The sequence below is a fragment of the Pongo abelii genome, chromosome 9 (assembly GCF_028885655.2).
Source record: "Pongo abelii isolate AG06213 chromosome 9, NHGRI_mPonAbe1-v2.0_pri, whole genome shotgun sequence".
Classification (NCBI taxonomy): domain Eukaryota; kingdom Metazoa; phylum Chordata; class Mammalia; order Primates; family Hominidae; genus Pongo; species Pongo abelii.
In genome coordinates this window covers 4,153,035-4,166,307 of record NC_071994.2, presented here as the reverse complement: position 1 = coordinate 4,166,307, position 13,273 = coordinate 4,153,035, and the positions used below count along the sequence as shown (strand labels likewise).

General features: G+C 54.1%; 1 protein-coding gene across 5 annotated transcripts in view; it reads right to left on the bottom strand.

Moving 5' to 3' along the window:
* Positions 1-13,273, bottom strand: part of SHANK2 (SH3 and multiple ankyrin repeat domains 2) — a 694,542-nt gene that overhangs the window by 238,733 nt on the left and 442,536 nt on the right. The window contains exon 1 of one of the 5 annotated variants that reach the window (XM_054524161.2): positions 12,686-13,183. The exons of the other annotated variants lie outside the window; for them this stretch is intronic. Coding sequence (XP_054380136.1) covers positions 12,686-12,752 — 67 coding nt within the window. The 5' untranslated portion in view covers positions 12,753-13,183. Of the gene's footprint in view, positions 1-12,685; positions 13,184-13,273 lie in introns of those variants that run through there. 5 annotated transcript variants of the gene reach the window in all.

Here is a 13,273-nt window from a genome sequence, read left to right as displayed (position 1 = left end):
TTAATTTTGGCCAGTGAATTTTGAGAGGAAGTGAATTCTGTTATTTCCTGGCTGGAGGTTTTAATTCCAAATGCAAGACCCCACCCACAACCATTGTCTTTTTGTCCTTGTGCATGGCCACCAAAACATTTGAGAAGCTGGTGGTTCAATTATTCTCGTCCTCAAGTCACCCCCTGTTGATGTATGATGGGCACAAGGTGTGAATGAGAAAGAAACTTTTGTTGTTCTAAACCACAGAGATTGGGGAATTTTTTATTTTTTATTTTTTAAGGCTAGTCAGGTGAAGCAGTGGGAATGGAGAAGGAACCAACAAAATCTGTAACTGGTTGTGATCAATGAGTTGTAAACACTGCTGCACTCAGAGCAGCCAAGGGGAATGCTTGTTACTGCAGCTTCATGTAGGGCAAGCTGACTGATACACACCTCCATGGCCCTCTTAGTCCTGTGGGCCAGTACATCCTAGGCAGAGATGGGTCTCTGCCACCAGCAACCAAAATTGTCCTAGCAAGTATAGGAGGGAAGACCAGACAAAATCAAGGTAAAGGCTGAGTCTGGCCTCCTTTGAGAGAATGGCTGTACTTTCTAGGAGAAAAGGAAAAAACCACCTACTAGACAATGGAAATAGATCTCATTAAGCATGGCCGGAACACAGCATAGCAGCATGCACTTTATGTGTCTAAGAGTAGACCCCTCTGCCTGTGATAAAGAAGCCAGAGAAGCCAACCATCCAAGACGGAAGTATTGACTTGTCAGCTTCCTTAACCATGGAGAAACTTCTTGACGTCAAAACCAAGTTTCCAACCAGGCCTTCCTCCCGGTCAGCACTGGGATCAGTGCATCATATAGCAGGGGCTCAGCAATGTTTGTCGTGCTCCACATACATGGAGGCCAGCAGTTACTACCACTCTAGTCTGAACCACCATGATCTTGCACCTGGACTGTTGCAGTAGCCTCCTGCCTCCTTGCTTCCATGCTTGCCCTTCCCTTTACTGATACACATTCTACAGAGACAACAGAATGAGCTTTTAAAAAATGTAAATCAGGTGATTTTCAACTCTGCTGCTTAACGTTTTCCAACAGCTTCCCAATGCAACTAGAGTCATGTTCAAGCTGCCTTCTATGGCACAAGCCAGACACCAGGTGGCCCTGCCTGCTCCCTGCCTCATTTCCCACCGCTCTCCCCTCCTCAGTCCCCCCAGCCGTGTTAGCCTCCTCTTTGTCTCTTGAACAGGTTGAGCTCATTCACGCCTCAGGGCCTTTGTGCGTGCTTAACTCTGCCTGGAACATTCCTTCCCCAGCTCACATTTCACTGCAGTGCTAGCTCTCCAGATCCTACAACACAGCCTGGTACATAGCGGGCACTCAGTAACTCTGGAGAAAGTGAGCGAATGGGTCAAAGCCACGAGCCCTTGGACCCTTTGCTCCTGTTCCACTTTGGCCACGTTATCTCCTTGGGTCTGAATGGGGCAAGTTGGAGATACAGGAAGCTGGATGATTACAGCTCCTGTTGGGGACTGACGAGGCAGGGGACACAGCCCTGGCTGGGGCGGTGGCTGGCTGTGACCTCCTCACTTTGCCTTTCTGGGCCTTCCCCTTCTCAGCTGTGAAGTGGGCCGGTGGGACTAAACAGCTCCTTAAGCTCTTGACCTTGTCAACTCGACACATCCTTCTGGGTGTAAGGCGACTCACCCCATGTCCCAGGAGAGGGCCATCGGTCCAGGCACCTCACACATGCAGCATTTGAGCATGTAGGGCCTGAAAGCTGTTTTCTGAATATGGCCTAGAAAAATCTACACTGAAAGGGGGGAGGAAAAAAAGGCCAAACCTAGAAATCCCATTTCATATACCTTTTGGGACTCACGAGAGGCAGTGACAGATTGCATGACAAGCTTCAGACTGTCAGCATTTAAAATAGCCCGTTAAGCAGAGCCGCTGGAAAAAGGATGCTATAGAGCTTGGCAAGGAAGCCGAGATGGGGCATCCGGGGAGATTCCAAAGGCCTCTGATCCTGGGCTCTGACTGTTTCTGGAAAAGGAAATAAGAGGATTTTTCTCAAAGAAATTTACTAAGACACTGAAAGGCCAAAAGCTAATCTTTAAGGATGGGTTGGGAGGAGGTGGGCTATGGAACTAAGAGACACAAGGTGGGGCAGGTGTGGTGGCTCACGCCTGTAATCCTAGCACTTTGGGAGGCTGAGATGGGTGGATCACCTGAGGTCAGGAGTTCAAGACCAGCCTGGCCAACATGGCAAAAACCCATCTCTACTAAAAATACAAAATTTAGCTGGGTATGGTGGTAGGCACCTGTAATCTCAGCTATTTGGGAGGCTGAGGCAGGAGAATGGCCTGAACCCGGGAGGTGGAAGTTGCAGTGAGCCGAGATTGCACCATTGCACTTCAGCCTGGGCGACTGAGTGAAAACTCCATCTCAAAAAAAAGAGAGAGAGAGAGATAGAAGGTGAGAGGTGAGGACAGGGTCCTGTGAGCATGCTGACCTCTACACTCCAGCCACATTCCATGGGCAGTGGTTCCCTCTGTTCATGAGACACACGTGGACAGACAGAGGCAGGAAGGATACACAACAGTCCATCTTTAGACAAGACAAGCTCGAGCTTAAATCTCTCACTAGTTACACAACCCCAGGCAGCAAACCACCTCCCTCCAAGCCTCAGTTTTCTCAACTGCCCTGGGCCAAGAGCAGAGTTTACAGGGCTGCGGTGAGGACAAGACGAATGCATACTTCTAAATAAATCCTTTCCCCAGCATCCGGCCTGGGGAATCCGTCGAGTCACGTTGGCTACTGTCGTCTGTCCAGGAATCCAGCTTCGACGTTCTGGTCTACAAGTCTCTCTGAAAACATCCCCCTGCCCTTTGCAGACAGGAAGCCCTGCTCCCTGACCACCTCTGTACCACCTCACCCCATGCCCTGGTTACAGAGGGCTGGGCCGTGAGATGGCACCTGTGTCAAGCCAGGCCAATCATCAGAACCTCCCCTGGGAATCTGGGAATCTGGAGTACATGTGGACAGTCTGCTCCCGGTATGCACTGAGGACATCACAGCTGGGGCGATGAGGCTGTCACCACACAGCACCAGTGGAGGGACGCATGTGCTTCCAGGGCTTCAGGAGGCAGGGCCGTGCCTTCTGCCCTCGACGACCAGGAAAAGCCCTGGCGTTCTTAGACCAAGGTCCATTTCTTCATGCAACCCAGCTCAGGCAAGCTTTGTATTTCTTGCACCCAGAAGAGTGCCATCTTTCAGTCTGTCTGTCAAGCTGGGTGGAACCTGTTGTTACCCAAGACGTCACCTCGGGTCCTGGCTCGGTGGCCCATTTCTCCTGATGGACTGCCCTGGACACTGCAGGGCTTTGGACACCCTTGCCTCCAATCTCTAAACATTGGGATTCACCATGACAACCAAGTAACGTCCCCTCCACGTTTCCAATCAGTCCCCGCACTCCCCCACCATGAGAGCCACAGGCCGCAGACATTTCTGGGTTACTTTTTGTCAAAGGGCAGTGACAATGACCAGACAGAGGGCACTGAACAGGCAGGGGTCAGATGTCTCCTGTGTCCATGACAAAGACAGTGAGGCCCCGAGGTTTGGCCAAGGACCTTAAGGCTGACTTCAAATGACCACAGAGCACTTCCGGGTCAGGCGGCCTTGGATCGTCCGCCTTGCCTGGGAGCCGCTCCTCCAAGCCCTTTGAGGGGTCCCAGATGATAATATACTGAGCTTTTCCATTCTTTTCCCCAAGTGCTACGTCCCAAATTTACTTTTGTAAATTGACAACAAGCACAGATGCTACGGGAGAGTGGGAAGATGATGCCACGCATCCTGAAGAGGGGACTGAAAGGCCTTCTGATGTGTAGACCGCCTGCTGACCTCCAGGGCAGGTTTTAAAACACACAAGAAGGGCAGGGCGTGGTGGCTCACGCCTATAGTCCCAGCACTCTGGGAGGCCAAGGCGGGTGGATGGCTTGAGGCTAGGAGTTCAAGACCAGCCTGACCAACATGGCAAAACCCCATCTCTACAAAAAATACACAAAGTAGCTGGGCATGGTGGCATGTGCCTATAGTCCCAGTTACTTGGGAGGCTGAGGTGGGAGGATCACTTGAGCCTGGGAGTTTGAGGCTACAGTGAGCTGAGATCACATCACTGCACTACAGCCTGGGTGGCAGAGTGAGAACCTGTCTCAAAACAAAACAAAACAAAACATACTAAGAATTCTGAGGTATGTGAATTCCGAACAGGACAGTTCAGAAGGTGACTGCAGAGAGCTGAGTCACATCAGCTGAAGCCCTGAACACACATGAACATGGGCCCAGGAGCCTGGGCAGGTTATTTTACTGTGTCCTCTGCCACATGGCAGGACCTTAGCTAATGGTGGCTATTGCCGAGGCTCCTGCTGGGAATGGGGAGCAGGGGAGCACCCTGAAGGCTGAGGTCAGGTCTGACCTGGCTGAGGAAGGAGGAGGAAGTCTCAGCAGAGATGGGGAAATGTCATATGTTAGCTATAGCTCGACAGAGCCCACTCTGTCAGCCATCCTAACATCCCACGGGTAAATGCTCAGGACAAGCCCTAGAAAAATTCTGTAGGATGCCCATTTCACAGATGCGGACACTGAGGCAGAGCATATTTAAGGGAAGGCTTAGCGCACACACTCAGTGTTGGGCCGATGGAGCATGTGGCCGTGGCAGAGACAGCTGGCAAAGGTACGCAAGTATCGTGAGATTTGGGGTTGGGGAAGAGACTTGGGGGAACCCTGGTGAGCGAGTCCACGTGACGGCTGAGCACAGAGGCCGGGGAGAGAGGAGAGAAAAGCAGCCAGCTGCAGGCCTCAGGTCACCAGTGGGGCGGGTGGGCTCCCAGGGCCCAGGGTAGGAAGTCCTCGGAGCTGAGTCTATGCTTTCAGGGATGGAGGGGGACGGGTGGTGAGAACGGTTCCTGCAGAGAAGTAAAGGAGGATGGATACTGAGATTCCCTGGCCGCTGGACTTGAAATTCAGAGGCCAGGAAAGGGTGGGGCAGCTGAAGAGGTTTTCTAGGTGCTCTCCCGGATCAAAAACAACCACCACCACCTTTGCACTGAAAACCCCTGTTCTGAGATGAACGCGATTTTACGGCTGCCGACCGCCTCCTCAGTGGCCGTGGGAAGGCAGGGCCTTGACCCCTACTGGCTCTCCCCACACCTGGGAGCTGTGCCGTCCCCCCAGGTGGGCCTGGCTCCCTCTTCACAACGCCCTAAGAGCTGCCGCACGACAAGTGACCAGGCCCTGAAGTCAAGGGCAAGCAAACACCGCACACAACCTTTGACCTGCGGAGAGGACTGTAGGAGACTGTGTCCCACTGTCCCCTCTCGGCCATGGAATGGGGCAGAAGGGAAGCTTAAAATCCAAGGAGGGCTGCGGACACCCTGCCGAATGCGGACTGTGCCGGAGCACATGAGGCCGGTGAGGGAGGCAGAACTGACTATACCCCCTCGACCTTCGCCCCCTGGCATCACCCCCACGGTAATGTCAGGGTTGATGGCGAAAAGGGGATTATCAGGTGGGACCGAACTAATCTCATCATCTCATGAGCCCTTTGAAAGCAAGCACTTTTCTCTGGCGGGTGGCAGAAGGGGAAGTTGGAGAGACTAGAAGAGTTGGGGAGGCCAGTGACTCCCCACAGACTCAGGGAGCCAAATCCTGCCCACAACCTGAATGTGCCCAGAGGCAGACCCCTCCCCCAGCCTGCAGCCAAGAGCCCAGGACTCAGACCCCTCCACCAGAGCCCTGTGAGAGCCTGGGCAGAGAACCCAGTCCAGCTGCCTGACTTTGGACTCACAGAGCCTCACGGTGGGGGGTGTGAGCAGACACGCCTGTGGTCACGGGTTCCGCAGCACAGAAAACGGAGGGTACTGGGGCTGCAGGTTCCTTCACAGATTTTTTTTTTTCTTTTCCTGGAGATTTATCTGCAATCTCACCCAAGACAGAGATTGAAAAAGAGAGAGAGAGGGAGGGAGAGAGAGGCATGTGGGTGAAAGGAAGTCCCAGAACATCTTCTCTTTTTCCCTCCCTTGAAATCCGTCATCCTCTCTGAACTCTCATTCTTGACTCTTTACCCCAAAGAGGCAAAAATCACAGCAGTGGGCTCTGGGGCGGGGTGGGGTCCCCAGGAGTTCCGTGTCATCCTGGTCGTGATTGCTGAGCTCCTGCAACGTGCAGCCTTGAGTCCGATCTGGCCACACCGGCCCTGCGCGGCGGCATCCTTCCTGCCGTTCAGAGGGCTCAGGGTCACCCGGGTGGCAACGTGGCTGGGCTGTCCAGCTCCGAATCCCCCCAGCGCTGCACCGAATGCCTCCCTCCCACGCAGCCTCCTGCTGTCTCCGCGGGTTTTAAATCAGACGCCGCTCAGGCTGTGCCCAGGCTGCTGAGCCAAATGTGGGATTAGAACCACAAAGAGGGAAGAAATTACTGATGGGGATGAAAGACCGAAATAACTTTTCTTTTTTAAAACCAAAGATGCTGATGGGCTCCTTGCAAGGCAGAGGAACACACAGGCAGGAGTGCCGCCGGCAGGAATGCTAGGAGTGCGCGGAGCTTGGAGCCAGCGTGCCCTCCCGGCCTCCAGGCCCAGGACTCCACTCCCGGAGCGCAGTCTCTGCTCTGGCAAGCTGTTGGGTATGGGACCCACCGTGAGGGGGACAGAAGGGCGGGGACCCCGGCTCTCAGAGCTACTCAACCGAGAGGCACAGAGCTTTGATTTGAAAAGCAACACGTATCACAAAAATGCCGCCAACTGGCTCGGCTCACTCGTTCCTTCGCTCAATCAGCTGCAGATCATTTATCAAGCACCTTCTGGGCTCCCGGGACTGACCTCGCAGGGGAGGGGAAGAGAAAATAAGGACCCTGTGCAGAATGCCCAGGCACACGTCACAGCACATGGACCTCATGGGGATGGTGGCCTGGGCTCCAGCGGCTGCGGCATAGACGACCAGGCTCAGTGGCCTCAAACAACACAAACATCTCCCCTTACACAGCTGCAGGCTGGAAGTCTGACCAGGTCTCTGGGCTGAAGTTAGGGCGTTCGCGGGGCTTCCTTCCTGCTGGAGGCTCCTGGGGTGTGGGGGATCCACTTGCTTCCCCAACCCGGCTTCCAGAGGCCGCGGTGCTCCTTGGATCTCCGCCACTGCCTCCACCTTCAAAGCCGGCAAAGGCGGGACAAGTCCTTCCCCCCCACCGCATTGCATCCTTCTGACTCTCAGCTCTATGCCTCCTTTCTCACATTTAAGGACCCTTGGGGTCACACTGAACCCACCCAGATAACCCTCAGCTGACAGCAACCTGAGTTCCCTCTCCGACCTCCACTCCACGTGACCATGAGGCTGATGTATTCAGAGCTTCTGGACATTAGGATGTGAACATCTCTGGCGGCCGCGATTGTGCCCGCCATAAACACAAAGAGACCATTCCTGTCGGACAGCACAGCTGGGCAGGCTGTGCTCAGAAAACTGTTTACCTCCCCATCAGCAACAGAGCTCAGAACTTTCAATAGGACAGAAACTATGAGGGTGGCAGAGAAGCGGCTTCCAGGAAATGCACTTCCCTGATCCCAGATACAAACAACACTCAGTTCCAATTCGGATTCTGCCACTTATGGTGAGCCCTAGGGCGGGGCCCACTTCCTGGAGACTCCTCCTGCAATGGGTGGGCGTGGCCCTCACTCAGACAGAGCTGCCAGCACGATGGTTCCTCGCTCGGCTAAAAGCACCCAGCTCTGCACCATCAGCCCTTTTCCTGGTTTGCACCACATGCTCGGGGGGGCCACGCTCCCCTTCCTGAAATCACACTGGTTTCCAGTAGTGGAAGCTGCCTATCTGCTGGAATTCAGCACCAACAAGCACCCGAGTCCATAGTTCCACTTGTTCCCAGCTCCCTGGAGGATCGTGGTTCCTCCCGTGTGTGCACACATGCGTGGCGTGTGTCATCCGCCCTGCTCCTCCTCTTTGCCCAACACTGGGAAGAACAGCCTTGTGTCACACGCCTGGGTAAGACCCCAGCAGCGAGGTGCAGGGGGAAGTTTGCCAAAAGAACCACTTGCTTTGAATTCCCTTAACATGGGCATGGGTGTGTGTGCGGGCAGGGGAGGCACCAGCCCTGTCGGGCACGTGCCAATGAGTCCCCAGCACTCTGACACCACACAAGGGCCAGATCTATGGACTCCAAATCCAGGGGCCAAGGAAGCAGGTGCCGGCATGCTGGGCTGTGTTTCCATCCTCCAATAAACAGAAATCACTTCGGAGAGCCAGCTCCGTCTGCTCCTGGCACGGTTGGTTTTTCTTAGTCATCTCAGGAAATTGTTGGTTGTACTGCAAGATGACTGAAGCACCTTAAGAAGAACATGGGTTGCAGTACTGACTTGCCACTTTATGAAGCAGTCTTTTTGCCAAGTGTAGCTGTGTCCGCTTTCACAGAACCCCCGTAGCAGCAGGGCTTGGGCGTGGAGCAGCCAAGGCCCATATAGCGGTGGCTTCATGTACAGAGCTGAGGGGGAGACTCACGAGGTGGCTGAGGGCGCCCAGCAAGGCCGTGGCTCAGCTGCATGTTCCACTGATGATGGGAAGGCCAGGGTGAGGTGTCAGCCTCCAAGAGTCTGAGGAAGAGAATGGGAGGGAGATGCCTCCAGGCAGCAGAGCTGTCACAGTGCTGGGTGTCTGTCACAGCGCCGGGTGTCCGTCACAGCGCCGGGTGTCTGTCACAGTGCTGGGTGTCCATTGCTGCCACCATGTGATCTTGATCTGTCCTTTTCCACCATTCGTCATGCCTCGCCGTGTGCCACACGCACCGTTTAAGTGTAAAACACACTCTCTTCTGAATGCTCCCAGCAACACTACAAGACAAGTGCTAGCAGCATTGGCCTCTGCTGTACAGGTGAAGAAGCTCAGGTGCACACCAGCAATCTGTGCCAGTGTCCAAGCTCTGGGCACTGCCTTGTGGCGGTGCTAAGCGCCTTCTTCCTTCCAACAAACTGCTTTGGCTCACTCAACAGCTATTTGCAAGCAGCAGCTCCTCCCTCTACCCCAGGGGCCAGGAAGCTCAGCGCTTCTCCCAGCCTCCCTCCAGGAGTGCCTAGGTCCTGGCCAATGAGACAGGAGCAGGCGCCTGCCAGGAGGGGCTTCCTTTCCCCAAACCAAACCTCCCCAGAGCCTGCAGCTTTTCAGCCCTTCCTTCTTCCCTGTCTGGAATGTGGAAGTGGCTCTACAGCCATACTGCCCCCAGAGCATGCTGAGGACACGGAGGAGAAGGAGAAAAAGAGCCACATGCCCAGATCACCGTGGAGCAGCTATGCCCACCTGGCCCCTGCAGCCTGGCCCCTGACTTCTGTTGGGTGAGACGAGTAAAGCCCTGTGTGTTTAGGCAACGGTTTCTGTTTCTCCCAGCCAGGCAGGGTCCTAACTGCAAGGCCATGCCTTATCTTGTTTAGCCACAAACAGCCCCATGAGACAGGCACTGTCATTATAATAATCACTTATCAGATGTGGAAATTGAGGCACGGGAAGGTTAAATGGTGTTCTCCTATAACACAATCAGCAAGTGATGGAGCTGGTGATTAATTAATATCTTAATATTTCTGCAGTATTGCACACAGAGACTCCATGAGACGACTCGACCCAGAAGAAAATCAGGTGTGATCTGATCATTTCCAAGGTCACCTGGCTGCTGAACATCAGAGCTGGGATCCAAACCCAGGTCCTCCTGGCTCTGTGAGTCAAGGTCACCCCACGGCATCTGGCTGCATCCTCCCTACCGCATTTTTCTTCCTTCCTTTTTTTTTTCTTTTGCAAAAGATTGGTTTTACCTGTAGCATTTCTGTCTTATAAGAGACAGAATCTTGCTCTGTTGCCCAGGCTGGAGTACAGCAGTGCAATCATAGCTCACTGCAGCCTTGAACTTCTGGGCTCAAGCAATCCTCCTGCCTCAGTCTCCCGAGTAGCTGAGACTATAGGTGTGTACCACCACACTTTTTTTTTTTTTTTTTTACTTTCTGTAGAGATGAGGTCTCAGTATGTTGCCCAGGCTGGTCTTGAACTCCTGGCCTCAAGCAATCCCCCCACCTCAGCCTCCCAAAGCACTGGGATTACAGGCATGACGCACCACACCCAGCCCCACCTATAACATTTTTGAAAGGATAAATCTTAGAGGTGAGTGGTGCCCTGTAGATAATATTTTTTACAATGCTACACTTGAGAATTATCTGGGAATGTGGGAAAAACCTGGAATCCTAGGTTCTTGGAGGAAGGACCCTCATTGGAGAATGGGACGGGCTGTGCCCAGGGCCACCCAGCCCAGAAGGGAAGATGCTCAGCTCTGCCCTGCTGCCCTCCGGCCACTGGGCTCCTTCGCCTGCTTTGTAAGCTCGGTGGACGCCTCCCGCCCCGGGCACCCGGTGCCCATGGGGAGGGCAGTGTGGACTTCTCTTTTGCCCACACTAACACTTCTTGCAGCTCTCGGGCCAAGCCAGGCTGGGGACACCATCGGAGGGGAGGCTACACTCAGTCTCTGGTGATGTTTCCCAATTACCACCCTCCCAAATTGGCTGGACAAATAATTAAAGCTGTTGGCTGTCACGGAGTTGGTTTCTACTCTATAGTAATTAGAATGTTTAAAAAAAATCAGCCCAGGAGCTCAGTGGAAGCATGTATACCAATACATCGAGCCAAACTCACAGTTGAAATGGAAATTAGAGTAAATGGATGAATCTGTGCCTGATTTGCATTTGCTGATGAGCTCGGCTGGGAGTGTCCATGCCGAAGCAGGCTCTGTTTCCAGAATGGCTCTCTCTCCTCTATCTGTCCAGAAGGATGCCTGGCGAACGTGGCCCACATGCTCCTGGACCCGGCAGCCCAGGGCTGGAGTCGCCAGTGGGGAGGAGGGGTGGGGTATTGTGGCCAGACTCCAAAAGACTTGTCCACGGCTGAGCTAATCCGGCCTGGGCCCAGAGGGGAGCAGAGCCTGCCTCTGACTGAGGACAGGGCGTCTGGAGGGGCCTCACTCTGTGTACCCATGCCCCCCATGCCTGCCCCTCCAACACCCACTGCCTAACCCCAAAACTGTCTTAGGGCCCTGCTCCCCATGCCTGCCCCTCCAACACCCACTGCCTAACCCCATGGAACATCCTGTCTTAGGGTCCTCTTTGTGGTCGGCCTCTTTCCCCGGCCAATCAGAGCACCTCGGAGAAGGCTGATGATAATCAGAGCCACCATTCTCAGAACAAACACCCCAAGCATCTCCTGGCATGAGGTGCTCAACGCTGCTCCCGGCCAGGCCTCGTTACCCCCAAGAGAGGGCCCAGGAGGGGGCCATGTCCAAGGGCACGCAGCAGAGCCTGGATTTAAATCTAGGAATGGGTGGGGGCAGGAGGATTCTTTTTAGCTTTATAATCTTTTTTAAGGATGCCGGCAGCTGAGGCTTCGGAAATAGGACATCTAGAAAAAAGACCTGTTGAGCTCAAGGAAACCGCCCTGATCGTGTGGGAAGACAGCTGCTTCTTTATTGCTCGGGTTTCGGTGCTAGGACCTTGGCCAACCGGAGTTCTTGGTCAAGGGGACCCATCTCCATCAGGGTGCCTTCTTGGGGAGGATGAGGTGGGTCCCACTGGTGCTAACAAAGACCACCCGCCCTCCGCCCCCGGCTGTGACCTTAACAAGCCAGGGCCAGATGCTCAGGGCTCGTTCCCCGCCACTCACCAACACAGGGCACCCCCAAAAGATTCTACACGTCGCTGACAAAACCCAGAGTTGCCAGGCAGGTGAAGACCATCAGGGAGACTGGGCGGGGGTCGCCGTAGTCTCACACGGATCTCTTCAACCGCAAAGCAACATCTGGGAGGGAGGCTCCTCGGTGGCAGGCACCTCACATCTCACTGGACCGGGTCCCGGAGACCCCCACCCTCCCCACTGGACCCCTCCCAGGCTGGCCGCTCCTGCTGTCCTCGGCCTTTGTGGGCAAGAGGGAGCAGTTGGTGAGAAGCTACTGGAGAAGTTGATATAAACCATTATGCAGCCTGCAAAGGCACAGGGTGTTTCTCCCTCTCCACCGTTACCACGCGGAAGGAGCACACCGTCCACTTGGTTAAAACAACAACGGAAATCCACCCAGCCATGCTGTCTTTGGAGAAAGGCAGGCTGCACTCGGGAGCAGGCACGCTGCCCCAGGCCAGCCTTGCGGGGACTTTCAATACAGTTTGTCGGGCTAGGAAAGAACATGCCAGAAATGAACAATCCACGTCTGTAGCCACAGCACCTCATCATGCAACCGACCTCCCTCTGAGGTTAACCACAGTGCTTACTAGGAAGAGATGTACGAGTTTGTCTTAAAAACCCACCGGCCATTCAAAGGGACCCTTGAGACTATAAACAGGACCCCTGGGATTCTGGCTGCAACTGAGAAGCCTGTTTCCTCCCGGATGATCTGAGGCTATCTTTATTTCCATTCTAAATCAGAAGCAGGCGAAAGCCGTGATGGAAACAATAGATTTGGGGCGCCCAGCAAGCAGGACACAGTCCCCCTAAAACACACCAAGTGCAAAGCCATCGCCACCCTGTCTCACCGAGCGCCGGCAGGACTGCCCGAGTCCCACAGTCCTCCCGTCCCCGTGGTTCTCGTAAAGAACAAAGGCTCCGCACACCAGCCCACAGCGTACCTCCAAAATGAACTTTCTTCTTGAACCGTGAATTCTCGGCCATCCTTTCTAACCTGGGTGTGACCATCTCACTCGGACCACTGCTCCTCGGGGTCTCCGCGGAGACCGAGTCCGTGGGGCGGCCTCATCTACTACTGCCTGTTAATTCAACATGAAAAAAAAAAGTTGCAGCCCTCTGGGGGCAGAATTGAAGAAGAAAAGAAAAAAAAAATCAGATGAAGAAGAAAGATGGCTCCGGGAATGTTTCATCCATGAGGAAGTTCACAAATTTGACTTCTGGGGACTGAACATCCAAATCAGCTGAAAATTCGCTTCTTTGACACAAGTTGTAAGCCCCAGACTGGAGCCGCGTCCTTCCACTTCCCACTGTACCAGGGACTTTTTTTTCCCCTAGTGCCGGTTTCCATGGCAATGCATCAGTCACTAGTCTAAATAAGTACGGGTGAAGGACGCCTGAAAAACCAGTGCAATTACGCATGCCATTAGCAGGGAGAGGCAGTGATTCAACCCGGCTATTAGGACGGGCCGGAGGTGTCACTCAGAGGCGGCGGCTGTCCTCGTCCCCAGTAATTGCTTTCTCATTTTGCA